The sequence below is a fragment of the Nipponia nippon genome, unplaced genomic scaffold (genome assembly GCF_047370975.1).
Source record: "Nipponia nippon isolate SJK-2023a ecotype South Korea unplaced genomic scaffold, ASM4737097v1 scaffold_47, whole genome shotgun sequence".
NCBI lineage: Eukaryota > Metazoa > Chordata > Aves > Pelecaniformes > Threskiornithidae > Nipponia > Nipponia nippon.
In genome coordinates, this window is record NW_028262366.1 from 727671 (window position 1) to 755635 (window position 27965).

Sequence of the window (27965 nt, forward strand, 5' to 3'; positions counted from 1 at the left end):
CTTAATCCTGGGTTTAGGGGGCTTAATTCTGGGTTTAGAGGGCTTAATTAGCAGGTTTAGAGCTTAATTAGCAGGTTTAGAACTTAATTAACAGGCTTAGAGCTTAATTAGCAGATTTACAGAGCTTTATTAACAGGTTTGGAGCTTAATTAACAGGTTTACAGAGCTTAATTAATAGGGTAAATAGAGCCTAATTAAAAAGGCTAATAGAGGCTAATTAGCAGGGCTAACGAAGTTTATTTTCCAGGGTTATCAAGCTTAATTAACAGCATCAGAGCCCCTGGCCCCTCGGCCTTCATTAGTGACCCCCGGACTTCGTTAACGATCCCAGGGCCTCGTTAGCAACCCCGGATCCTCATTAACGATCCCAGGCCCTCATTAACAATCCCAGGGCCTCGTTAGCAACCCCGGATCCTCATTAACGATCCCAGGCCCTCATTAACGATCCCAGGGCCTCGTTAGCAACCCCAGATCCTCATTAACGATCCCAGGGCCTCGTTAGCAACTCTGGATCCTCATTAACGATCCCAGGGCCTCATTAACGATCCCAGGGCCTCGTTAACGATCCCAGATCCTCGTTAATGATCCCAGGGCCTCATTAATGATCCCAGATCCTCATTAATGATCCCAGGGCCTCGTTAGCAACCCCAGATCCTCATTAACGATCCCAGGGCCTCGTTAACGATCCCAGATCCTCGTTAATGATCCCAGGCCCTCGTTAACGATCCCAGGGCCTCATTACCGATCGCTGGGTCCCTGGGGACACCCTTGTGGGTGGCCCCAGGTCCCCAAGAAGGTCCCAAGCCCTTGAGGTGTCCCCAAGGCCACGTCCCTGCTGGGGTGGCCTCGGCGTCCCCCCACGTCACCTCCCGTCCCAGCGGTGCCACCACCACGCCGGCCCTGACACGGGGACACCTCCTCTTCTAGGTGACAGCCCCCAAATGTCCCCTCCGGAGACGTCCGGGTCCCCCTCGTCCCCCCGAGTGGGGACAAGGACAAAGCCCTGGACGCGCTGACGCAGCGCCAGCCCGCCCGGGGAAGAGACGGCGCCATTTTGTCACCCGTTTCTTGTCACCCACGGCTGTCCCTCGTCGTCACCCACCTGCAGAGGAGCCACGAGGAGCCGAGTGACAGCGTGGGGACCCCAAACCCCCCTGCTTTTGCCCCAAAAGACGATCGGGGTGTGGGAGCGGCGCCCTTGGGGACAGCCACGCCCGGCTGGCGCCACGCCGGCGCCGCCCCGCTCCCTCTGCCTCCGGTTCTTACGTGGGTGGCCACGGGCGACCGCCCACGCCTTTGTGGGAGGGGTGTCACCCGTGTCCCCAACCCCCCGTGTCCCCGGCCCCCCCGTGTCCCCAACCCCCCCCGTGTCCCCAGTCCCCCGTGTCTCCAACCCCCCCGTGTCCCCAGTCACCCGTGTCCCCAGTCACCCGTGTCCCCAACCCCCCCGTGTCCCCAGCCCCCCATGTCCCCAGTCCCCCCGTGTCCCCAGCCCCTCCCGTGTCCCCAGCCCCCCGTGTCCCCAGCCCCCCCGTGTCCCCAACCCTCTGTGTCCCCAGTCCCCCCCGTGTCCCCAGCCTCCCGTGTCCCCAACCCCCCCGTGTCCCCAGCCCCTCCCGTGTCCCCAGCCCCCCGTGTCCCCAGCCCCCCCGTGTCCCCAACCCCCTGTGTCCCCAGTCCCCCCGTGTCCCCAGCCCCCTGTGTCCCCAGCCCCTCCCGTGTCCCCAGTCACCCGTGTCCCCCACCCCCCGTGTCCCCAACCCCCCGTGTCCCCAGCCCCCCCCGAAGAGCCAGCACAACCCCATACGAGCCCCTGGAGAAGCCCCACGGGCTGGGAACTGGGGACCCCGGCGGCCGGGGTGCCACCCCCTCCCCCCTCCCAGTACCTCTCCCAGTATCCTTCTGGTCCGGGAGCTTTATCCAGGACCTGGAGAGGGGAGGGAAGGAGGTGAGGAGGGCGGGTTCTATAGGGTGAGGTCTATAGGGGGCGGTCCCTATAGGGTGAGGTCTATAGGGGATCAGTGGGGTGGCGCCTACAGGGGTCTGGTGTGTCTGGGTGGGTCTGGTCCCTATAGGATGAGGACCTATAGTCCCTATAGGGTGAGGTCTATAGGGGATCAGTGGGGTGGTCCATATGTGGCGAGGTCTATAGGGGATCAGTGGGGTGGTGCCTATAGGGTCTGGTGTGTCTGGGTGGGTCTGGTCCCTATAGCACGAGGACCTATAGTCCCTATAGGGTGAGGTCTACAGGGGATCAGTGGGGTGGTGCCTATAGGGGTCTGGTCTGTATGGGTGGGTCTGGTCCCTATAGGATGAGGTCTATAGGGGATCAGTGGGGTGGTGCCTATAGGGTCTGGTCCCTATAGGATGAGGTCTGTAGGGTGTCAGTGGAATGGTCCCTATGCGGTGAGGTCTATAGGGGATCAGTGGGGTGGTCCCTATGTGGTGAGGTCCATAGGGGATCAGTGGGGTGGTCCCTATAGGGTCTGGTGCGTCTGGTCCCTATAGGATGAGGTCTGTAGGGGGTCAGTGGAATGGTCCCTATGCGGTGAGGTCTATAGGGGATCAGTGATCAGTGGGGTGGTGCCTATATGGTGAGGTCTATAGGGGATCAGTGGGGTGGTGCCTATAGGGGTCTGGTCTGCATGGGTGGGTCTGGTCCCTATAGGATGAAGTCTATAGGGGATCAGTGGGGTGGTCCCTATAGGGTCTGGTGTGTCTGGTCCCTATAGGATGAGGTCTGTAGGGGGTCAGTGAGGTGGTCCCTATGTGGTGAGGTCTATAAGGCATCGGTGGGGTGGTGCCTATAGGGTCTGGTCTGTATGGGTGGGTCTGGTCCCTATAGGATGAGGTCTATAGGGGATCAGTGGAATGGTCCCGATGTGGTGAGGTCCATAGGGGATCGGTGGGGTGGTGCCTATAGGGTCTGGTGTGTCTGGGTGGGCCTGGTCCCTATAGGATGAGGTTGTCCCTACAGGGTCACATACACATACACATACAGGGGCTGTTCCCTATAGGGTCGGGTCTATAGGAGATAAGGGGTTGGGTCCCTACAAGGTCAGGTCCATAGGGGCTGGGGGGTCTGGTGCCTATAGAATCAGGTCCGTATGGGGTCAAATTGGTTTGGTCCCTGTGGGCTCCATCTACGGGGGGGGGGGGGGTGTCCCTATAGGGCCCGGCCCCTACAGGGGCTGTAGGGGCTGGCGTATACCGGGGGGCACCACGGGGCGCCCCCGGCCGTAGGTCACCCCGTCGCTCTGCCCTCGGCCCCGGGGCGGCACACGGGGCAGCGCCGCCCGGCGGGGAGGGAGGGGGCCCTCTACGCACCCCTATAGATAGCCCCTATAGCCCCCCAACGCCCCAAAGACGCCTATAGCTCCTCCACGCACCCCTACGTCCCACCCCTCGCGTGCAACCCCACTACATCCCCCGTACCTCCCGCGCCCCCTATACTCCTCTATAGGCCCCTACATCCCCCCCATACTCCCCACAGAGCCCTATATACCCCCAGGCCCCTATGTACCCCATACCACCTATAGACACCCATACACTCCTCCAGACTTCCCCTATATGTCCCACACACCCCCATACAACCCCCCAGACCCCCTACACCCCCCCAGACCCCTTTATGCCCGTCCAGACACCCCTATACCCTCCATATGTCCCATATACCCCCATACGACCCTCCAGACACTCCCTATACCCCTCCAGACACCCCCTATATGTCCCATATACCCCCTCTATCCCTCCAGATGCCCCTATACTCCCCATATGTCCCATACACCCCCTTTACCCCTCCAGACAACCCCTATACCCCCCATATGTCCCATATACCCCCATATGACCCTCCAGACGCCCCTATACTCCCCATATGTCCCATACACCCCCATATACCCCTCCAGACGCCCCTATACCCCCCCATATGTCCCATACACCCCCATATACCCCTCCAGACAACCCCTATACCCCCCATATGTCCTATATACCCCCACACAACCCTCCAGACGCCCCTATACCCCCCTATACCCCTCCAGACGCCCCCTATACCCCCCCCATGCCCCTATATATGCCCCATATACCCATCCAGGCACCCCCATACCCCTACAGGCCCCCCCAAACCCCTATATCTCCCCTATATCCCCCCTATATAGGCCCCACCCGCCTCCCCCTCACCTGCCCCTGCCGGCGCCCGTCATGGCCGCCGCCGCGCGGGCTTCTGGGAACGCCCCTTCCCCGCCTCGGCGCGCCGCCGCCGCCTCCGATTGGCTGCCGGCCGCGAGCGCCCGCGGCGATTGGCGGGCAGCGGAAGGGAGGCGGGGATTGGCGGGAGGGGGCGGGGCCTAGGGCGGGGGCGGGGCCTGAGGCGGGGCGGGGCTGGGTAATAATCGCTAATAATGGGGAATAATACCAAATAAAAGGGGGGAAATAGCCCCTAATAATGGGGTAATAACTGCTAATAATGGGAAATAGCCCCTAATAAATGGGGAAAATGGGGGAAAAAGCTAATAATGGCTTAACAATCGCTAATAATGGGGGAATAATCCCAAATCTAGGGGGGAAATGGGGGAGAAACCCCTAATAATGGGTTAATAATCGCTAATAATGGGGAATAATGGGGGAATAATCCCAAATAAAGGAGGGACATGGGTGAGAAGCCCCTAATAATTGGGTAATAATCAGGATTAATGGGGAATAATGGGGGAATAATCCCAAATAAAGGGGGGACATGGGTGAGAAGCCCCTAATAATGGGGTAATAATCGGTAATAATGGGGAATAGCCCAAAATAAAGGTGAGAAATGGGGGAATAACCCCTAATAATGGGGTAATAATTGCTAATAATGGGCAATAACCACTAATAATGGGGGGACACGGGGGAGTAGCCCTAATAATGGGGTAAAAACTGCTAATAAAAGGGAATAATGGGGGAATAACCCCAAATATAGGGGGGAAATGGGGGAGAAACCCCTAATAATGGGGTAATAATCGCCAATAATGGTGAATAACGGGGGAATAATCCCAAATAAAGGGGGAGATGGGGGAGAAACCCCTAGAATTGGGGTAATAGCGACTAATAATGGGGAATAGCCCCTAATAAATGGGGAAAATGGGGGATCAACCCCTAATAATGGGGAGGTCGGGCCTGATAATGAAAAATAATTGCTAATGGTGGGGAATAATGGTGAAAATGGGGAAATAATAGGGAATAATGGGGAAACAATGGCTAATAATGGGAAATAGTGACTAATAATGGGGAAATATCTGCTAATAATGGGGAAATAATGACTATAATGGGAAAATAATGGCTAATAATGGGAAATAGTGACTAATAATGGGGAAATATCTGCTAATAATGGGGAAATAATGACTATAATGGGAAAATAATGGCTAATAATGGGGAAATCATGGCTAATAATGGGCCATAACTGCTAATAATGGGGAAATAACGGCTAATAATGGAGAAACAACGGGTAATAATGGGGAATAACGGCTAATAATGGGTAATATCTGCTAGCAATAATGGCTAATAATGGGGAAATAATGGCTAATAATGGGGCAATAACTGCTAATAATGGGAAAGAGTGGCTAATAATGTGGAAATAACTGCTGATAATGGGAAATAGTGGCTAACTATGAGGGGATAGCTGTTACTAATGGAGAAATAGCGGCTAATAATAGGAAATAATGGCTAAAAATGGGGAAATAATGGCTAATAATGTGGAAATAAGGGCTAATAATGGGGAAATAATGGTTAATAATGTGGAGTAATGACTAATAATGGGGAAATAATGACTCATAATGTGGAAATAATGGCTCATAATGTGGAAATAATGGTTAATAATGTGGAATAATGGCTAATAATGGGGAAATAATGGCTAATAATGTGGAAATAATGGCTAATAATGAGGAAATAATGGCTAATAATGGGAAAAACCCATCGCAAATAGTTGGGAAGCAGGCTCTCCTGCTGGGAGAATGACTCTTAACGCTGGAATTCGCCCCCCCCCTCCCCCCCGGCCCCCGGGTCCCCCCCTCCAGCTGTTCCCCCCCCCCCAACAGCTGCTCCCCCCCCCCCCCAGCTGTTGGGGGGCAGCAGTTGGCCGGATCACGTGGGGTCCGGGAAAAAGGGGGGCCCCCACCCCCCCCAATATTTTTAGACCCTGAGACATTCGCTCACTGCCCAACCATGCGGGGGGGGGGGGGGGGCGGGGGGACGTCTGGGCCCCCTGCAGGGAAGGGGGGGGTCACTGTGCCCCCCCCAAAAAAGATGGGGTGCAGGGACACGTCTGTTTGTCCATCCGCCCCACCCCCACCCCCACCTCGGGGTGCCCCCCACCCCAGGGCGGTGCCTTGGCACCCATTGCTGGGTGCGTGTCCCCCCCCCCAGGGCACCTCTGGGGGCCCCAAAAGGGAATTTCGGGGGGGGGGGGCAAGAAAGGGGGTTCGAGGGGGCCCCAAAAGGGAGTTTTGGGGGGTCCTCTGAAAAAAGATGGTTTCAAGGGGTCCCCAAAAGGGCATTTCAAGGCCCCCCCCCCCAAAAAAAAAGGGGGTTGAGGGGTCTGGAAAAAGCGGGGCTCGATGGTCACCCCAAAAAAGCAGCTTTGAGGGGCCCCAAAAAGGGAGTTTCGAGGGCTCCCCCCAAAAAAGCAGCTTTGAGGGGCCCCAAAAAGCGAGTTTCGAGGGCCCCCCCTCAAAAAAGCAGCTTCGAGGGGCCCCAAAGGGGAGTTTTGGGGGACCCCAAAAGTCAATTTGGGGGTGGACAAGAAAGGGGGTTTCGAGGGGATCCCCAAAAAGGGAGTTTCAAGGGGGCCCTCCAAAAAAAAAGGGGGTTTCAAGGGGCCCCAAAAAGGGCAATTTTCGGGATTCCTAAAAAACGGTTTCGAGGGGCCCCCAAAACGGGAGTTTCAAGGGGCCCCCCCAAAGGGGGTCCAGAAAAAGGGGGTTTTGGGGGCCCCCCAAAAGGCGGTTTCAAGCACCCCAAAAAAAGCAGCTTTGAGGGGCCCAAAAAGGGAGTTTCGAGGGCCCCCCCAAAAAAAGGCGGTTTCGAGGGGCCCCAAAAGGGGGTTTTGAGGGGTCCCCCCAAAAAGGGGGGTTGAGGTGTCCAGAAAAAGGGGGTTCGAGGGTCCCCCAAAAGTAGGGGTTGGGGGGGGCAAGAAAGGGGGTCCCCAAAAGGCTTTTGGGGTCCAAAAAAGGCAGTTTCGAGGCCCCCCCGCAAAAAAAGGGGCTGGGTCGTTTGGGGGGGCCCTTTTGGGGGTTTCCACCCCCCCCCCTTGTTGTTTTGGGGGGGCATTTAGGGGGTCCCCGTCCCCCCCAGACAAAGGGCTGCCCACCCATGGGGGCCCCAGGCGCCCGGGCCCCCACCCCCCCCTGGTGCCCCCCTCCCCCCCCTCCTTGGGGGGGGGGGAGGAGGGGGAGGAGGAGGAGGAGGGGGAGGGGGGAGAGGACCCAGGCGGCCGGGAGGGACCCAGGCGGCCGGGGGCTGCGGCGAGGAGGAGGAGGAGGAGGCGAGGAAGGCGGTGGGTATTGGGGGGGGGGGCCAGGAATGGGGGGCTGGGGGTGTTGGGGAGCACTTTAGGGGGTATTTGAGGGGAGTAGGGGGGGCACCTGGGGGGCACTTGGGGGGACTGGGGGCACTTGGGGGGGGATTGGGGGCACTTGGGGGGGACTGGGGGGCAGATTGGAGGGGATGGGGGGCACTTGGGGGGATTGGGGGGCACTTGGGGGGGATTGGGAGCACTTGGGGGGAGTTGGGGGCACTTGGGGGGATTGGAGGGCACTTGGGGGGATCGGGGGGCAGATTGGAGGGTTTGGGGGGCACTTGGGGGGGATTGGGGGCGCCTGGGGGGGATTGGGGGGCACCTGGGGGGGATGGGGGGGCACTTGGGGGGGATTGGGAGCACTTGGGGGAGTTGGGGGCACTTGGGGGAGATTGGGGGGCACTTGGGGGGATCGGGGGGCAGATTGGAGGGTTTGGGGGGCACTTGGGGGGATTGGGGGCGCCTGGGGGGGATTGGGGGCACTTGGGGGGGATTGGGGGGCACTTGGGGGGAGTTGGGGGCACTTGGAGGGTTTGGGGGGCACTTGGGGGAGATTGGGGGGCACTTGGGGGGATCGGGGGGCAGATTGGGGGGTTTGGGGGGCACTTGGAGGAGATTGGGGGCGCCTGGGGGGATGGGGGGCACTTGGGGGGGATTTGGGGGCACTTGGGGGGGCACTTGGGGGGATCGGGGGGCAGATTGGGGGTTTTGGGGGGCACTTGGGGGGATTGGGGGGCACTTGGGGGGATCGGGGGGCAGATTGGAGGGTTTGGGGGCACTTGGGGGGATTGGGGGCGCCTGGGGGGGATTGGGGGCACTTGGGGGGGATTGGGGGGCACTTGGGGGGAGTTGGGGGCACTTGGAGGGTTTGGGGGGCACTTGGGGGAGATTGGGGGGGCACTTGGGGGATCGGGGGGCAGATTGGGGGGTTTGGGGGGCACTTGGGGGGATTGGGGGCGCCTGGGGGGATTGGGGGGCACTTGGGGGGGATGGGGGGGCACTTGGGGGGGATTGGGAGCACTTGGGGGGAGTTGGGGGCACTTGGGGGAGATTGGGGGGCACTTGGGGGGATCGGGGGGCAGATTGGGGGGTTTGGGGGGCACTTGGGGGGGATTGGGGGGCACTTGGGGGGATCGGGGGGCAGATTGGAGGGTTTGGGGGGCACTTGGGGGGATTGGGGGCGCCTGGGGGGGATTGGGGGCACTTGGGGGGATTGGGGGGCACTTGGGGGGAGTTGGGGGCACTTGGAGGGTTTGGGGGGCACTTGGGGGAGATTGGGGGGGCACTTGGGGGGATCGGGGGGCAGATTGGGGGGTTTGGGGGGCACTTGGGGGGGATTGGGGGCACCTGGGGGGGATGGGGGGCAGATTGGAGGGGACTGGGGGTGCCTGGGGGGTGGGGAGCGGATTGGGGGGGACTGGGGGCACTTGGGGGGGTGGGGGGCAGACTGGGGGGGACTGGGGGGATTTGGGGGGCAGCCGGGGGCATTTGGGGGTGTTGGGGGCGGACTGGGGGGCACTGGGGGCACCGCAGCCCTATAGGCGCCCCTATAGGCACCCGCCGTACCGCCCCATGCGGCACACGGCAGGCCTGCGGGCGGCTATAGGCGTCCGGGGCCCCTATAGATCTATACAGCCTCTCCTCTCCCCTTATATATGGCGCCCCTATAGGCACGGGGCGGTATAGCCGTGGGGTACCTATATAGCACCTTAAACACCCCATAACCCCCCTCTCTCCACACCCTCTGGCCCCCTGGATGTATACAGCACCTATAGGATGCCATCACGGAGGGCGGGAGAGGTTTATGTCTGAGCTATGGGAAATCTATACGTCCCGCCATCCACAGCCCTCTATATACCCCTCTATAGGTGCTAGACACGGTGCACATAGGGTTACGGCGACGTAGACTGCACTGTATATGGTGCATATAGGAATATATGTGACACTATATATGCACGCGCGCACCTATGCACGCATTCAAAATGCAGGCATATAGGGATATAATGCGCTTCTCCCTATATGTGTACGCATGTATGGACACGTGGAGTTCTACATAGGTGGATGTATACGTTTACATGGAGATATATGGTAAACCCATACGTGCATGGCTGTATATGCACGTATGTGCATATATGCATGCGAATATATATGCGCGCATGGGTATTATATATAAATATATGTGCACATACGTAAGTGTATACGTATACGGACACACGCATGTGGATATGCACATATACGGGCACATATAGCTAACATACGTCCATATATCCAGACCTGTGACGTGCACATCTAGCTAATCCACACACATATATACGCTTACGGCTAACGTATAGCGGCCTGCTTAACGCATAGGAGCCCATACGTGTCCATAGGAGCGCATACGTGTCCATACGAGCACATACGTGCCCATACGGGCCTGTATATAGGGTGTAACCCGGCGGACGCACGTGTTTGTGTGTACGCACACGTAAACGTGTACGTGTGTATGTATAGGTGAATATATATGGATGCTTGCGTGCGCGTCTATGTAAATGTACACGTCAAAGTGCCTGTTACATATGTGTGGGAGTGCACGGGTACGTATAGGCGAGTATATACAAGCCCACGTGTATACGTGGAGCTATACGGGCGTGAAATGGGACTATATATGTTTCTATACGTCCACGTGTGTTCAGGTGAGGGTGTATACGTGTCCGGCTATGCACACGCGTACGTCGCACATACGTGTGCGCAGAGCTGGGCACCTGTAGGGCCGGGGTGGGTCCTATAGGACCGAGATCTATAGGTGCTGCCATAGGTGCCACCCGCGGGATCCAAAGGAGGAGTCAGGGCTTGATCCCGCCCCGGAGAGGCGCCCAGGTGCGTGGCGTAGCGTGTCATGGCGTGTCATGGCGTGTCATTGTGTGTCATTGTGTGTCGTGGCGTGTCATGGCGTGTCATGGCATGGCAGAGGGTGTCATGGCGTGGCGTAGCATGTCATGGCGTGTCATGGCGTGTCGTGGCGGGGCGTGTCATGGAGAGTCATGGCGTGTCATGGCGTGTCATGGCGTGGCGGAGTGTGTCATGGCGTGGCGGGGCGTGTCATGGCGTGTCATGGCGTGGCGGGGCATGTCATGGAGTGTCATGGCGTGTCATGGCATGTCATGGCATGGCGGAGTGTGTCATGGCGTGGCGGGGCGTGTCATGGCGTGTCATGGCGTGGCGGGGCGTGTCATGGAGTGTCATGGCATGTCATGGCATGGCGGGGCGTGTCATGGCGTGGCGGAGTGTGTCATGGCGTGGCGGGGCATGTCATGGCGTGTCATGGCGTGTCATGGCGTGGCGGGGCATGTCATGGAGTGTCATGGCGTGTCATGGCGTGGCGGAGTGTGTCATGGCGTGGCGGGGCGTGTCATGGCGTGTCATTGTGTGTCGTGGTGTGGTGGAGTGTGTCATGGTGTGGCGTGTCATGGCGGGGCGTGTCATGGTGTGGTGTGGCATGTCATGTCATGGCGTGTCATGGCATGTCATGGCGTGGTGGGGTGTGTCATGGCGTGTCACGGCGTGGCGTCATGTGTCGGGGCGCATTGAGGTGTGTTGCTGCACGTTGTTGCGTGTCAACGCGTGTTGCTGCGTGTCTCGGGGTTGTATGTTATTGCGTGTTGCGTGTTATCGCGTGTCATTGCATTTTGTCACGCGTTATCGTGTGTCCTTACATGTTCTTGCGTGTTGCGTGCCACTGTGTGTCGTGTGTTTTGGGGTCGTATGTTCTTGCGTGTTGTTGTGTGTCGTTGCATGTTATCACGTCTTATTGAGTGTTGTTGCATGTCATTGCGTGTTGTTGCATGTCATTGCGTATTGTTATGTGTTCTTGTATGTTGTTGCATGTTATTGCGTGTTGGTACGTGTTATTGCGTGTTGGTACATGTTCTTGCACGTCATTGTGTGTTGTTGCATGTTCTTGCATGTGTTACGTGTTATTGTGTCACGTCATTGCGCGTTGTTGCATGTTACTGCGTGTTGTTGCGTGTTGTTACGTGTTATTGCGTGGTGGTGTGTGTTATTGCGTGTTGTTACATGTTATCGCGTGTTGTAACGTGTTATCGCGTGTTGTTACATGTCATCACGTGTTATCACGTGTTGTAACGTGTTATCACATGTTATCACGTGTTATCGCGTGTTCTTAGGCGTTATTGTGTGTTGTTACGTGTTATTGCGTGTTATCGCGTGTTATTGCGTGTCGTTACCTGGGTGCCCGGGGGGGGTGGGGCCCCATGGGGGGGCCCAGGCCTCTGGGCCCCGCCCCCCCCAGCTGCTCTTTCCCATCAGGCCGCAGCAGCTGGGGGGGGGGGGGGGGGCACATTCCAGCAATGCATTGTGGGAGCAGCTGCTGGGATGGGGCCCTCCCAGTGCTCCCAGTCCCCCTCCCAATGCTCCCAGTTCCCTCCCAATCCCCATCCCACTCCTCCCACTGCTCCCAGTTCCCCTCCCAGTCCTCCTAGTTCCCTCCCAGTAACCATCCCACTCTTCCCAGTGCTCCCAGTCCGCCTTCCAGTGCCCCCAGTCCCTCTCTCAGTCCTCCCAGTGCTCCCAGTTCCCCTCCCAGTGCTCCTAGGTCCCCTCGCAGTGCCCCCCCAGTCCCTATCCCACTCCTCCCAGTGCTCCCAGTCCCCCTCCCAGTGCCTCCAGCCCCTCTCTCAGTCCTCCCAGTCCTCCCAGTTCCCTCCCAGTCCCTCTCTCAGTCCTCCCAGTGCTCCCAGTTTCCTCCCAGTAACGATCCCAGTCCTCTCAGTGCTCCCAGTCCCCATCCCAGTCTTCCCGGTGCCCCCAGCTGCCCTCCCAGTGCATCCCAGTGAGTCCCAGTTCCCCTCCCAGTCCCCCCAGTTCCCTCCCAGTCCCTCTCTCAGTCCTCCCAGTTCCCTCCCAGTCCCCCTCCCACTCCTCCCACTGCTCCCAGTTCCCCTCCCCATCCTCCCAGTTCCCTCCTAGTCCCTATCCCAGTCCTCCCAGTGCCTCCCAGTGACTCCCAGTGTCCCTCTGCTGTCCCCAGGTGCGGCGACCGGGGGGGGCCGGGGCCACCATGGGGGTCCTGCCCCTCCCCCTCCTGCTGCTGGCGGCGGGGACGCAGGCGGCGGGGCTGCAGCTCGAGGGGCACCTCGACCTGGGTGAGACCCTATGGGGCGGCGGGGGGCCCTATGGGCTCCATAGGGGCCACGTGAGGCTGTGGGTCCCCTATGGGGTCCATAGGGGTCCTGTGAGGCTCTGGGTTCCCTATGGGGTCCATAGGGGCCACATGAGGCTCTGGGTCCCCTATGGGGTCCATAGGGGCCATGTGAGGCTCTGGGTTTCATAGGGGTCCAGTGAGGCTGTGAGTCCCCTATGGGGTCCATAGGGGCCGTGTGAGGCTGTGAGTCCCCTATGGGGTCCATAGGGGCCATGTGAGGCTGTGGGTCCCCTATGGGGTCCATAGGGGCCATGTGAGGCTGTGAGTCCCCTATGGGGTCCATAGGGACCATGTGAGGCTCTGGGTATTCTATGGGCTCCATAGGGGTCCTGCGAGGCTCTGGGTCCCCTATGGGGTCCGTAGGGGCCACGTGAGGCTCTGGGTATTCTATGGGGTCCATAGGGGCTATGTGAGGCTCTGGGTCCCCTATGGGGTGTACAGGGCTCCTATGGGGTAGGAGATCTATACAAAATGCGTAGGGGCCACGTGGGGCTGTGGGTTCCCTATAGGGCCCCTATGGGGTGGGAGGGCTATAGGGGGTGGGTAGGGGCCACGTGGGGCTGTGGGTGCCCTATAGGGCCCCTATGGGGTGGGAGGGCTATAGGGGGTGGGTAGGGGCCACGTGGGGCTGTGGGTGCCCTATAGGGCCCCTATGGGGTGGGAGGGCTATAGGGGCTGTATAGGGGCTGCGTAGGGGGTCTGCAGGGGATGAGGCCAGCGTGACCCCTGTGTATCCCCCTCCGTGTCCCCAATGTCCCCCCCATGTCCCCCACGTCACCCCGTGTCCCTGTGTCCCCCATGTCCCCAATGTCCCCCCGAGTCCCCGTGTCCCCCCCATCCCCCCATGTCCCCAATGTCCCCAATGTCCCCCACGTCCCCGCCGTGTCCCCAATGTCCGCCTGAGTCCCCATGTCCCCCCGCCCTCCTATGTCCCCATGTCCCCAATGTCCCCATGTCCCCCGTGTCCCAATGTCCCCCACATCCCCTTGTGTCCCCAATGTCCCCCATGTCCCCCATGTCCCCGCTGTGTCCCCAATGTCCCCATGTGCCAATGTCCCCCACATCCCCCTGTGTCCCCAATGTCCCCCACGTCCCCACCGTGTCCCCAATGTCCCCCCGAGTCCCCATGTCCCCCCGTCCCCCTATGTCCCCATCTCCCCTATGTCCCCATGTTCCCAATGTCCCCCATGTCCCCCATGTCCCAATGTCCCCCACATCCCCCTGTGTCCCCAATGTCCCCCACGTCCCCGCCGTGTCCCCAATGTCCCCATGTGCCAATGGCCCCCACATCCCCCTGTGTCCCCAATGTCCCCCATGTCCCCGCTGTGTCCCCAATGTCCCCCCGAGTCCCCATGTCCCCCCCGTCCCCCTATGTCCCCATGTCCCCTATGTCCCCATGTCCCCAATGTCCCCCATGTCCCCCATGTCCCAATGTCCCCCACATCCCCCTGTGTCCCCAATGTCCCCCACGTCCCCGCCGTGTCCCCAATGTCCCCCCTGTCCCCCAGGCAGGTGCCGCTTCGCCCTGGGCATGGAGGACGGTTCCATCCCCGACAGCCGCCTCTCAGCCTCCAGCGCCTGGTCTGACTCCACCGCCGCCCGCCACGGCCGGTGAGCCCAGTACGCACCAGTATACACCAGTACACACCAGTGTGGCCCAGTACCCCCCTCTCCCTGACCCAGCATCCCCTCCCAGGGCCCTCCAGTGTCTCCACCCCAGAACCACCACTGCCTGCTGTGGCCAAGGAGTCTCAGTATGGCCCAGTACGGGCCAGTGTCCCCTCCCAGTGCTGTCCTGTGTCACCAGGGTCCCCTGAGTGTCCCCAGGTGTCCCCATGCCCCCATGTCACTGGGTGGCCCCACAACGTCCTTGTGTTTCTCCAGGTGTCCCCAGGATTTCCCCATTTGCCCAGCGTCCCCATGTTCCCCAGGTGTCCCCAGGTACCCTGGTGTCCCTAGGATGTCCCCATGTCCCCTGGGTGTCCCCTGGTGTCCCTAGGATGTCCCCATGTCCCTTGGGTGTCCCCATGTCCCCTGGGTGTCCCTAGGATGTCCCCATGTCCCCTGGGTGTCCCCTGGTGTCCCTAGGATGTCCCCATGTCCCTTGGGTGTCCCCATGTCCCTGGGTGTCCCTAGGATGTCCCTATGTCCCCTGAGTGTCCCCAAGTGTCCCTAGTATGTCCCCATGTCCCTGGGTGTCCCTAGGATGTCCCTATGTCCCCTGAGTGTCCCCAGGTGTCCCTAGCATGTCCCATGTCCCCTGGGTGTCCCCCGGTGCCCCCACATCCCCAGGACATCCCCATGTCCCCAGCCTGGGCCACAGCGATGGGGACAGCACCCGGTGCCCCCAGGTGTCCCCACGTCCCCGGTGTCCCCAGGACGTCCCCGTGTCCCCAGGCTGGGTCGCAGCGATGGGGATGGCGCCTGGTGTCCTGCGGGTCCCGTCTTCCCGGAGGAGGAGGAGTTCCTGGAGGTGGACCTGGGCCGGCTGCACGTGGTGACACTGGTGGGGACACAGGGACGTCACGCCGGTGGCCACGGCAGGGAGTTTGCCCGTGCCTACCGGCTGCGCTACAGCCGTGACCGGCACCGCTGGCTGCGCTGGCGCGACCGATGGGGCACTGAGGTGACCGGGGACCTTGGGGACATCTTGGGCACCTTGGGGATGTTGGGGTGCTGAGGTGACCAGGGACCTTGGGGACATCTTGGGGACATCTTGGGGACCTTGGGGATGTTGGGGTGCTGAGGTGACCAGGGACCTTGGGGACATCTTGGGGACCTTGGGGATGTTGGGGTGCTGAGGTGACCAGGGACCTTGGGGACATCTTGGGGACATCTTGGGGACCTTGGGGATGTTGGGGTGCTGAGGTGACCAGGGACCTTGGGGACATCTTGGGGACATCTTGGGGACCTTGGGGATGTTGGGGTGCTGAGGTGACCAGGGACCTTGGGGACATCTTGGGGACCTTGGGGATGTTGGGGTGCTGAGGTGACCAGGGACCTTGGGGACCTTGGGGATGTTGGTGTACCAAGGTGACTGGGGACATTGAGGACATTTTGGGGACCTTGGGGATGTTGGGGTGCTGAGGTGACCGGGGACCTTGGGGACACCTTGAGGACCTTGGGGATGTTGGGGTGCTGAGGTGACTGGGGACCTTAGGGACACCTTGGGGACCTTGGGGATGTTGGGATGCTGAGGTGACCGGGGACTTTGAGGACCTTGGGCATGTTGGGGTGCCATGGGACACCTTGGGGACACTTCGGGGACATTGAGGTGCCACGGGGACATGGGATTCCTTGAGGACACTTTGGGGATGTCGGGGTGCTGATCCCTCGGATCTCCGGGAGGGCACTGGGATGCAAGAGAGGACAGTGGGGGATCCTGGGGCGTCCCTGGGGACACCGGGATCCCGGGAGGGTGGTGGGATTCCTGGGGATCCCTGGAAGGGCAGTGGGATCTCAGGGGACAATGGGATCCTTGGGAAATCCCAGGATGGGCAATGGGATTCCTGGATATCCCCAGGACTCGCTGGGGACACTGGGATCCTGGGGGGGTGGTGGGACCCCTGTGGATCCCTGATAGATTCCTGGGGATCCCTGGGAGGGCAGTGGGATCTCGGGGGACAGTGGGATCCTTGGGAGATCCTGGGGGTCAAGGGGATCCCCGGGGATCGCTGGGGACACTGGGATCCTGGGGCGGTGGTGGGGTCCCTAGGGATCCCTGGGAGGGCAGTGGGATCTCAGGGGCAATGGGATCCTTGGGAGATCCCAGGAGGGCAATGGGATCCCTGGGGACCCCTGGGCTCATGGGGGGCCAGGAATCCCATGGGATCACCGGGGTCCCCGGGGAGGTCGCCGGCGGTGGGATCCGTGTCCCCCGGAGATCCCAGCGGATCCCGGTGCCGCAGGTGATCGGGGGTAACGAGGACCCCGAGGGGGTGGTGCTGAAGGACCTGGCACCGCCCCCCGTGGCGCGGGCGCTGCGCGTCTACCCCCGGGCCCCCCGCGCCATGAGCGTCTGCCTGCGCCTGGAGCTCTACGGCTGCCCCTGGGACGGTGAGTGGCACCTTGTCACCCCCCCCGTCACCCCCTGTCACCTCCATCCCACCCCATCACCCTCCCGTCATCTCCCAGTGTCACCCCATACCCAGCCCTAAGGGTGTCCCCAGGGTGGCGGTCCCCCATCCCCACGTCCCCCACCCAACCCCGTGGTGGCCCCATGGTGACGTGTCCCCTGTCCCCAGCCGGGCTCCTGTCCTACACAGCGCCGCGGGGACAGGTGATGGCCCTCGACCCCGCGCCCGTTGTCCTCAACGACTCCACCTACGATGGATACAGCATTGGCCCGTGAGTCCCCAGATGTCCCCAACTGTCCCCAAGGGTCACCTGCACCAACCAGCCCCAAGAGCTCCCAAATTGGCCCCAGATGGCCCCAAACCATCCCCAAGTGTCTCCAAACTGTCCCCAGACTGTCCCTGGACCTCCCCAGATGTCCCCATTGGTCCTCAAGCTGTCCCCAAGTGTCCCCAACCAGCCTTGGCCATCTCCAAGTGTCTCCAAACCATCCCCAAGTGTCCCCAAACTGTCCTCAACCATCCCCAACTCTCCCCAAACTGTCCCCAGGTGTCCCCAAACTGCCCTTGGCCATCTCCAAATGTCCCAAACATCTCCAAACCGGCTCCGACTGTCCCCAAATCATCCCCAACCCCAAAGTGTCCCCAGATGGTCAACGACTGGCTCAAAACGGCTCCAAATTGTTCCCAACTGTCCCCAAGCAGCCCAAACTGTCCCCAAATTGTCATCTGTTGGCTCCAAACAGCCCCAAACTGTCCCAAAACAGCTTCAGACCATCCCCAAATTGCCCCATCTGGCTCCAGTTGTCCCCAGTTGACCCCAATGTCCCCAACTGTCCCCAAAACAGCCCCGAATGCCCCCCAAATTGTGCTCTAGATCCCATGGCGGGGGTCCCAGGTGGGTGGCATGGAGGGACCCAGGCGTCCGGGTGTCCCCTGTCCCCCCAGGCTGCCCCACGGAGGGTTCCCAGGTGGGTGGCATGGAGGGGCCCAGGTGTCCGGGTGTCCCCTGTCCCCCCAGGCTGCAGTTTGGGGGGCTGGGCCAGCTGGCGGATGGGGTGCTGGGCCTGGATGACTTCATGAGGAGCCGCGAGCGGCGTCTTTGGCCGGGCTACGACTACGTGGGATGGCGCCGGCCCCCCGGTCCCCAACCCCACGTGGAGCTGGAGTTCGAGTTTGAGAGTCTCCGGACCTTCCGCGCCATGCAGGTGCCCCGCGGCATGCTGGGATAGCAGTGGGGTGGGGGTCCCAGGGCATGGTGGGAGGTTGGGAAAGGGGGTGCCCTAGGGCATCGTGTAGGGGGGCTGGAGGAGCAGGGGATGGTGGGCAATGGGGTGCCCCAGGAGATCATGGGATTGAGAGCAATCGGTGGCCCAGGGCATCATGGGAGCGAGGGCAATGGGTGGCCCAGGGCATCATGGGGGTTTGGGCAAGGAGTCTGCCTCAGGAATTGTGGGATTGGTCAGCCATGGCATGGGTCCATGAGGAGCCACCACATCAACCCCACCTTAGGGTCCAGAGCTTCCCATTGGAGACCCTTTGGCTTAGCGCCCCCCGCCAGCTGCCCCAGGGCATCATGGGAAGGTGGCCAACACCCATCACCCCCCAGGTTCATTGCAACAACATGCACACGCGGGGGGTGAGCATCTTCGGGGAGGTGGAGTGCCGCTTCAAGAGGAACCTGGCCACAGCCTGGGAGCCCACCCCGGCCACCCACAGCCTGGCTGGGGCCGTCAAGGACCCCAGCGCCCGCTCGGTCACCGTGCCTCTGGGTGGGCGCCAGGCCCGCTTCATCCAGTGTCACTTCTTCTTTGCCGGGGAGTGGATGCTCTTCAGTGAGATCACCTTCCTCTCAGGTGGGTCCTACCATGCCAGGTGGCCTCCAGACCCACCTGGGCCTTGGCAGCCTCCCCCAGCAGATTGGCTCTTGGGTTCAATGGTTGGGTGATGGGGTGGTTGGGTGGGTGAAGGGGTCATTGGTTGGATGATGGGGTGGTTGTTTGGGTGATGGGATGGTTGGTTGGGTGAAGGGGTGGTTGGTTGGGTGAAGGGGTGGTTGTTTGGGTGATAGGATGGTTAGTTGGGTGACGGGGTGGGTGGTTGGGTGATGGGGTGGGTGGTTGGGTGATGAGGTGGTTGGTTGGGTGAAGGGGTCACTGGTTGGGTGAAGGGGTCACTGGTTGGGTGATGGGGTGGGTGGTTGGGTGATGGGGTGGGTGGTTGGGTGATGGGGTGGGTGGTTGGGTGATAGGATGGGTGGTTGGGTGATGGGGTGGTTGTTTGGGTGATGGGATGGTTGGTTGGGTGAAGGGGTGGTTGGTTGGGTGATAGGATGGTTAGTTGGGTGATGGGCTGGGTGGTTGGGTGATAGGATGGGTGGTTGGGTGATGGGGTGGTTGGTTGGGTGATGGGGTGGTTGATTGAATGATGGGATGGTTGGTTGGGTGAAGGGGTCACTGGTTGGGTGATGGGCTGGGTGGTTGGGTGATGGGGTGGGTGGGTGGGTGATGGGCTGGGTGTTTGCGTAATGGGATGGTTGGTTGGGTGAAGGGGTCACTGGTTGGGTGATGGGGTGGGTGGTTGGGTGATGGGGTGGGTGGTTGGGTGAAGGTGTCACTGGCTGAATGGATGAAGGGCAGGTTGGTTGGATAACGGGGAGATCGGCTGGTTGGATGCTGGTTGGCCAGTCTAAGGGCTGGTCGTGGGACTGGTCGGTTAGCTGGTTGACTACTGAGCTGGTTGGGTGGTGGGACGGTTGGTTGGATGCAGGATTGGATCGTCGGTTGGTTAGCTGGTGGTTAACCAGTCCGAGGGTGATCAGCTGGTTAGCTGGTTGCCTGTTGACTCGTTAGTTGGGTGACGGGGTGACTGGTTAGATGTCTGAGTCGTCACGTGATTGGCTGGTGAGTTGAAGGACAGGTTCGTTGGCCAGGTTGATTGGCTGCTTGCTTGACTAGTTGGTCGGACTAGGTCAAAGCTGGTTGAGTGATTGCTTGGTTGGGGGTCAACCACCCCAGGAGCCGGTTGGTTGGCCTGTTGGCCAATGGGAAGGCAGTTTGTTTGAAGAGGTTGGTCAATGGGGGGGGCGGCCAGCCCACCGCCCTCGTTAGCTGCCTCGTTAAGGCGCGGTGGGGCTCTCTCCCTGCAGATGTGGTGGAGGAGGTGGTGGGTGCCAGTGGGTGGCCCCCAGCTGCCCCGCCCGACCCCTCGGCGGGGGTCATGGCCATCCCTGAGGACTCCTGGCACGTGGACATGGCTACCAACTTCACTACCCCGAGTAAGGCAGGGCTTAATGGGGCGGGGCTTAATTGGATGGGGCTTAATGGGGCGGGACCTGAGCGGGCAGGGCCATGATGGCACCCCGCCCACCACCACCTCCCCATGGCAGCCCCTGGGGAGCCCAAGCCGGGGCAACCAGTTGCCAAAGCTGACCACAGCCACACGTCCATTCTGATTGGCTGCCTGGTGGCCATCATCTTGCTCCTATTGGCTGTCATCTTCCTCATCCTCTGGCGGCAGTACTGGAAGAAGATACTGGGGAAGGTGAGTGGGGTAGTGGGCTCAACTGGGAGGAACTGGGCACCCAGATATCTGGGTTCAGTGCCCAAGCTCTGGGAGGGTGCTGGGCTCAACTGGGAGGAACTGGGCACCTGGATATCTGGGTTCAATGCCCAAGCTCTGGGAGGGTGCTGGGGTCAACTGGGAGGAACTGGGCACCTGGAAATCTGGGTCCACCTGAGGGTCCCGCCCACAGGCCCAGCGCCGGCCGTCAGAGGACGAGCTGCGGGTGCAGCTCTCGGTGCCGGGTGACACCATTGTCATCAACAACGCGACGGGGGCGGCGCGGGGACCCCCCCGCTACGAGCGCATCCCCCCCAGCCAGGGCGAGTACCAGGAGCCGACGCGGCCGTGGCCATCGCTGCCCCCGGCCCCCCCTGGGCCTGGTGAGGGGAGGAGGGAGGAAGGGAGGGAGGGATGGGTGGGTGGAGACCACGTGGGGATGGAGGGAGGGGTGGAGGGAGGGAGGGAGGGATGGAGGGAGGGAGGGAGGGATGGAGGGAGGGGGGAGGGATGGAGGGAGGGAGGGAGGGAGGGAGGGATGGAGGGATGGAGGGATGGAGGGATGGATGGAGGGATGGATGGAGGGAGGGGTGGAGGTATGGATGGCGGGAGGGATGGAGGGAGGGGTGGAGGGATGGATGGATGGAAGGAGGGATGGGTGGAGGGATGGAGGGAGGGAGGGATGGAGGGAGGGATGGAATGAGAGATGGATGGATCAAGGGATGGATGGATGGATGGAGACCACATGGATAGGTGGAGACTTGGATGAGTGGATGGCTGGCTGGAAGAAGGGATAGAGCGAGACCAGATGGATGGATGGAGGAAGGGACGGATGGAAGAAGGGGTGGAGGGACACCATACGGAGGTGATGGATGGATGGAGGAAGGGATGGATGGGTGGATGGATGGACGGACAGATGGATGGATGGACGGATGGAGACCACAGGATGAGGGATGATGGCGACCACATGGCCACCATGGACACCAGGCTCCAGCCAACCCGCCCGTCCTCCTGCACTGGGGACCCAGCTTGGGCCTGGAGGTGGGGCAGAGCCTTCTGGCCCCGCCCCCTCTGCTGACCTCACCCTCTTGTAGCAGCACCCCTTGCCAACCCGGCCTATCGGCTCCTGTTGGCCACCTACGCCCAGCCAATGGGAGGGCTCGCTCGGGCCCCACCTGATGGAGCTAAGCCAATCAATACAGATGGTAAGGGGGGGGGGGGGGGGGGGGGCCCCGCCTCCAAACCCCCTTGGCCCCACCCTCACCCATGACTGGCCCTGCCCCCTTTGGGGAAGCCCCTCCCCCTTGGGTGAAGCCCTGCCTCCTCCTGGTGTAACCTCTGCCTTGCTGAAGCCCCACCCCTTTCCTGAAGACCCACCTCTTCTTGCCAAAGCCCCTCCTCTTTTGGCCACTGCTGTAGCCCCGCCCCCTCCTGCATTAACTCCTCCCTCTCATTATTTTAGCCCCTCCCCTTATTATAGCTCCTCCTCCTCTTGCTGCAGCCCCGCCCCTCTTGCTATAACCCCACCCCTTCCAGTGCCCACCTCTCCTGCTGTAGCCCCTCCCCTTTTGGTGAAGCCCCACCCCTTGGAGAATCCCCACCCCTGGGCGGTTCCCTGCCCCTCCCACTCTAGCCCCGCCCCCACTGACACCTCTTCCCTGCAGGTGTGGCAGAGCCCGAGGGGGGGGCGGGGGCCTATGCGGAGGCTGACGTCACCGGAGGCTCCGCCTATGCTGTGGCTGGCCCCGGCCCCGGCCCCGCCCCCAGCCCCGCCCTCCCTGCCTTCCCCCGCCGGCGCCTCCGCTTCCGCGAGAAGCTGGGGGAGGGGCAGTTTGGAGAGGTAAGTCCCGCCCCCTCAGCACAAGCCCCACCCCTGGAGTGATTGGCCACGCCGCCATTTGGTGATGACCCGCCCCCTGTTGCCAGAAGCCCCTCCCATTTGTCTCTGGCCCCGCCCCTGGGTGCTGAGCCCCATGACAGGCCCCACCCCATATTCCCAACCCCACCCCTTTATACTGGCCCCACCCCTCTAGAAGCCCCACCCCTCATAGAAGTCCCGCCTCCTCCCATAAGCTCCCTATGCCAGGAAGCCACACCCCCTCATATAAACCACGCCCCACAGAAGTTTTACACTATTAGCCCCGCCCCTTTTACCCCACCCAAGCCCCGCCCCAGAGCTGCAGCCACGCCTCCATGCATGCGAAGCCCCTCCCTGAAGAAGTTTAGCCCCGCCCCCTTCTGAGGCCCCGCCCCCGGCAGGTGCTTCTGTGCGAGGTGGAGGACCCCCAAGCCCTGCCCCTCCCCTCCCGCCCCCCCGACCTCCCCCGAGGGCGCCCCCTGCTGGTCGCCGTCAAGGTCCTCCGCCCCGACGCCACCAAGAACGCCAGGTATGGGGGCAAGCGCGCGAGGGCGCGCGAGGGCACGCGACGGCGTGCGAGGCGCGTGGGGAGGGGCGGGTGGGGCGGCGGGATGTGGGGGTGCCCCCCCGGGTGTGCAAGGGGCGCGCGAGGGGCGTGCGAGGGGTGCGCGAGGGGCGCGCGAGGGGCGTGCGAGGCCGTGCAGGGGCGTGCAAGGGGCGCGTGAGGGGCATGCGAGGGCCTGCGACGCCGCGCAGGGGCGTGCAAGGCGCGTGGGGAGGGGCGGGTGGGGCGGCGGGATGTGGGGTGCCCCCCCTGGGTGTGCAAGGGGCATGCGAGGGGCGCGCGAGGGTCGTGCGAGGGCCTGCGACGCCGCGCAGGGGCGTGCAAGGCGCGTGGGGAGGGGCGGGTGGGGCGGCGGGATGTGGGGGTGCCCCCCCTGGGTGTGCAAGGGGCGCGCGAGGGGTGCGCGAGGGGTACACGAGGGGCGCGCGAGGGGCGTGCGAGGCCGCGCAGGGGCGTGTGAGGCGTGTGGGGAGGGGCAGGTGGGGCGGCGGGATGTGGGGTGCCCCCCCGGGCGTGCAAGGGGTGCGCGAGGGGCGTGCAAGGAGCGCGCGAGGGGCGTGCGAGGGCCTACGACGCCGCGCCGGGGCGTGCGAGGCGCGTGGGGAGGGGCGGGTGGGGCGGCGGGATGTGGGGGTGCCCCCCCTGGGCGTGCGAGGGGCGCGCGCGCTGACGCGGGCGCAGGCGGGACTTCCTGCAGGAGGCGCGGACCCTGGGGCGCCTGCGGGACCCCAACATCGTGCGGCTGCTGGGGGTGTGCGCGGGGGCCGGCCCCCTCTGCATCATCACCGAGTACATGGAGCACGGCGACCTCCACCAGTTCCTGGGGGGGCCCCGCGGCCCCGCCCTCAGGTAGGCCACGCCCCTCTCAAGCCACACCTAATCGGGCCACGCCCCTTCGAGCCACGCCCCCTTCGAGCCCCCCCTTTCCACCCCTTTGGGGTTCTGCCCCTTTTAGCCCAGCCCTTCCCCACCCTGCTGCCCTTTGGCCCCACCCATTTCTCCCCAAGCCCCGCCCACCCACAGGCTCCGCCCCTTCCCATTTTGCCCACCCCCTTGCCTATAGGTCCCACCCCTTTCCTGCAAGCCACGCCCCTCCCCTTCAGCCACACCCCTTCTTTTTGGAGCCTTGCTCTCTGTGTATAAGCTCCGCCCCTTCTTCTGTAGCACCGCCCCTTGGCTATAAGCCACGCCCCTTTGCGTTATCTCCACCCCTTGCCCATATAGCCCCACCCCATTCCCATAAGCCATACCCCTTGCCAGGAAGCCACACCCCCTCTCACCTTAAACCATGCTTTTCCCTTTTGCCCCACCCCTTCCCCACAAGCCACACCCCTCAGAAGCCACACCCCTTGTCCCTCCAGCCACACCCCTGCCCATAAATCACACCCCCTTTAGCCATGTCCCCTTTAGCCTCCCCAACCCCACCCTCCCATGCCCCACCCCCTTTATGCCCCACCCCCTGAAGCCCCTCCCCTTCCTCTTTGGCCCCACCCTTTCACTTTAGCCCCGCCTCTTCCTCTTCCACCCCAGACCACCAGCTCTCCCCTTTCCCCTCCAGTGCCGCCCCATCCCCCGACGCCCCGCCCCTTAAGCCCCGCCCCATCAAGCCCCGCCCCCTCTGACGCCACGCCCCCTCCCCAGCCTGGCCACCCTGCTGCACGTGGGGGCTCAGATCGCCTCGGGGATGCGGTTCCTGGCGGGCTTGAACTTCGTCCACCGCGACCTGGCCACCCGCAACTGCCTGGTGGGGGAGGGCTTCACGGTCAAGGTCGCCGATTTCGGCATGAGCCGCCACCTCTACGCCGCCGATTATTACCGGGTCCGGGGCCGGGCGCTGCTGCCCATTCGCTGGATGGCCTGGGAGTGCATCCTCATGGTGAGCAGGGGAGGGGCGGGGCTAAGGGGGGGCGGGGCTAAAGGGGAGGGGCGGGGGAAGGGGAGCAAGGGGGAGAGTGAAGGGGATTTGGGGTGGGAAAAGGGAATTGGGGTGGAATTGGGCGGAGTTAAGGGGGTTTGGGGTGGGAAAAGGGAATTGGGGTGGAATTGGGTGGAGTTAAGGGGGTTTGGGGTGGGAAAAGGGAATTGGGGCGGAACTGGGCGGAGTTAAGGGGATTTGGGGGCATTTCAGCAGGATTTGGGAATAATTGGGCGGAGTTAAGGGGATTTGGGGTGGGAAAGGGGAATTGGGGCGGAATTGGGCGGAGTTAAGGGGATTTGGGGTGGGAAAAGGGAATTGGGGCGGAATTGGGCAGAGTTAAGGGGATTTGGGGGAATTTCAGCGGGATTTGGGAATAATTGGGCGGAGTTAAGGGGATTTGGGGTGGGAAAGGGGAATTGGGGTGGAATTGGGCGGAGTTAAGGGGATTTGGGGGCATTTCAGCGGGATTTGGGAATAATTGGGCGGAGTTAAGGGGATTTGGGGACATTTGAGGAGAATTTGGGAATAATTGGGCGGAGTTAAGGGGATTTGGGGTGGAAAAGGGGAATTGGGGTGGAATTGGGCGGAGTTAAGGGGATTTGGGGGCATTTGAGGGGGATTTGGGAATAATTGGGCGGAGTTAAGGGGATCTGGGCTGCGGCACAGAGATAGGTTGGCTGGGGTGGGTGGGGCCTGTGTGAGCGTGTCCGGGGGGGCGTGTCCATGCTAGTCCCCGCCCCCACACAGGGGACCTTCACGCCGGCCAGTGACGCCTGGGCCTTTGGGGTGACGCTGTGGGAGGTGCTGACGCGGTGCCGCGAGCAGCCCTACGGGCGCCTGAGCGACGAGCAGGTCATCGCCAACGCCGGGCACCACTTCCGTGCCCAGGGCCACCAGGTGGGCACTGGGAGGGACTGGGAGGGACTGGGAGGCACTGGGGGGCACTGGGATGGGGCTGGGTGGCACTAGGTGGGGGCTGGGGGGATGCTGGGGGGATGCTGGGGTTGCTGGGAGGCACCAGGTAGCACTGGCGGGCACTGGGAGGGGACTGTGGGGCACTGGGAGGGGACTGGGGGGCACTGGAAGTTGACTGGGAGGTGCTGGGAAAGGGCTGGGGGGATGCTGGGAGTCCCTGGGAAGCACTGGAAGGCACTGGGAGGGGGATGGGGGGATGCTGAGGGTCTCTGGGAGGCACTGGAGGGCACTTGGAGGGACTGGGAGGGCACTGGGAGGGGACTGAGGAGTACTGGGAGGGACTGGGAGGACACTGAGGGGGACTTGAGAGTACTGGGAGGACCTTGAGAGGGGACTGGGGAACACTGGGAGGGGCTGGGGGGATGCTGGGGTTGCTGGGAGTCACTGGGGAGGACTTGGAGGGACAGAGAGGACACTGGGTGGCACTCAGGGGGACTGGGAGGGACTGGGAGGACACGGAGGGGGACTTGGCGGTATTGGGAGGGATTGGGGGGCACTGGGAGGGACTGGGAGGCACTGAGGGGGACTGGGAGGTCCCTGAGTGTCCCCAGGAGAACCTGCTGTGCCCCTCATGCTGCTCCCAGTTACCCCCAGTACTCCCAGTTACTCCCATCACACCCAGTTATCCCCTCATTACTCCCAGCTACCCCAATTAATCCCAGTTATCCCCAGTACTCCCAGTTACTCCCATTACTCCCAGCTACTGCAATTACTCCCAGTTACCCCAATTACTCCCAGCTACCCCCAGTACCCCCAGTCACTCCATTACTCCCAGTTAACCCCAGTACTCCCATCACTCTCCATCACCCCAGTTACTCCCAGTCACTCCATTACTCCCAGTTACTCCCATCATGCTCAGTTATCCCCTCATTACTCCCAGCTACCCCAATTACTCCCAGTTACCCCCAGTACTTCCAGTTACTCCCATTACTCCCAGCTACCCCAATTATCCCAATTACTCCCAATTACCCCCAGTACTCCCAGTCACTCCGCTCCTCCCAGTTCCCCCCAGTACTCCCAGTTACCCCCGTGCCCCCCCAGGAGTACCTGCCGTGCCCCCCGGGCTGCCCGGCGGCGCTGCACGGGGTGATGCTGCGCTGCTGGTCCCGCGACGCCGCCGACCGCCCGTCCTTCGGCCTCCTGCACCGGCTGCTGCGCGACCACACTGTCCTGGCCTGAGCCTCCTCCTCCTCCTCACCATCCTCTTCCTCACCACCAGCATCCTTCATCCCTCCTTCAGCCTCCCTCTTCATCCTCATCCTCCTCATTGGCATCATCCTTTATCCCTCCATCATCCTCACCATCCTCATCCTCACCATCAGCATCCTTCCTCCCTCCTTCAGCCTCCTCTTCATCCTCATCCTCCTCATCGGCATCATCCTTCATCCCTCCTCCTTCGTCCTCCTTCATCTCTCCCTCATCTTCCTTCTCCTGCTTTATCGTCCTCCTCCTCCTCCTCCTCATCATCATCCTTCTCCTTCATCCCTCCTCATCCTTCTCCTTCGTTCTGCCTCATCCATCTCCTTCATCCCTCCTGCATCTTCCTCTTCCTCTGCCATCCACCTCCTCCTTTATCCTCCTTCTTGTGCTTCATCCTCTTTATAACCTTCCTCCTCCTCCTCCCTCCTTCAGCTTTCATCTTCCTCCTCCTTCTCTTCCACCTCATTCTTCATCTTCCTCCTCATCCTCCTCATTCTTCATCCTCCTCCTCCTTCATCTTCCTCCTCCTCTTTCTCTTCCACCTCCTTCTCCTTCATCTTCCTCATCGCCATCCTCATTCTTCATCCTCCTCCTTCATCTTCCTCCTTCCCTTCCACCTCCTCCTTCATCTCCCTCGCCATCACCCTCATTCTTCATCCTCCTTCATCTTCCTCCTCCCCTCTCCTCCCACATCTTCCTCTTCACCCAACACTGGAAGCACCCAACACTACTGACATGGGACCCCCCACACCCCTGGGACCCCTCCCCAGATCGATGGGTGCCCCCCAGATACCTGGGACCTCCCCCACACCCCTGGGACCCCTCCCCAGATCGATGGGTGCCCCCCAGATACCTGGGACCACCCCATACCTGGGTCCCCCCCGGGACCCGTCTCCGCTCGACACCCTCATTCCTCATTAGCGGGGGGCTAATTAGCCACGGTGGCAGCGGGGGAGGGGCGGGGGCCGCGACGGGGGAGGGGCTGTAAATATTTGGTGCTGAAACGGAGATTTTTACGCTAATATATAGAAGGTTTTGGGGTCGTTTGTGTCTGTCTCGTCTGTGGGAGGGTGCT

The 27965-nt window shown here is 61.8% G+C and overlaps 1 protein-coding gene and 1 long non-coding RNA gene across 4 annotated transcripts; one reads left to right on the plus strand and one right to left on the minus strand.

The window, feature by feature from the left end:
- Positions 1 to 107: 107 nt before the first annotated feature.
- On the minus strand, positions 108 to 4219 carry LOC148052547 (uncharacterized). The gene is made up of 3 exons (XR_015698526.1): positions 4174 to 4219; positions 1887 to 1927; positions 108 to 1102 (listed from the first exon to the last, which is right to left on the minus strand). It is a non-coding gene; the product is annotated as an uncharacterized LOC148052547 (long non-coding RNA).
- Positions 4220 to 7445: 3226 nt separating this feature from the next.
- On the plus strand, positions 7446 to 27930 carry DDR1 (discoidin domain receptor tyrosine kinase 1). 3 transcript variants are annotated; one of them, XM_087729839.1, is made up of 19 exons: positions 7446 to 7516; positions 10335 to 10396; positions 12567 to 12681; positions 14249 to 14351; positions 15138 to 15366; positions 16649 to 16796; positions 16985 to 17087; positions 17835 to 18021; positions 18423 to 18669; positions 19962 to 20090; positions 20202 to 20356; positions 20568 to 20757; positions 21469 to 21579; positions 22039 to 22214; positions 22634 to 22761; positions 23479 to 23646; positions 24439 to 24673; positions 25463 to 25612; positions 26732 to 27930. In XM_087729839.1, the coding sequence occupies exons 3-19, from the start codon at positions 12597 to 12599 to the stop codon at positions 26867 to 26869; spliced, it is 2682 nt and encodes an 893-aa protein (XP_087585965.1). In that variant the 5' UTR covers positions 7446 to 7516; positions 10335 to 10396; positions 12567 to 12596; the 3' UTR covers positions 26870 to 27930. The 3 variants fall into 3 exon arrangements, with proteins under 3 accessions (XP_087585965.1, XP_087585967.1, XP_087585966.1); XM_087729841.1 differs by having other exon boundaries at positions 21472 to 21579; XM_087729840.1 differs by having other exon boundaries at positions 7475 to 7516; positions 10323 to 10396.
- Positions 27931 to 27965: the final 35 nt, after the last annotated feature.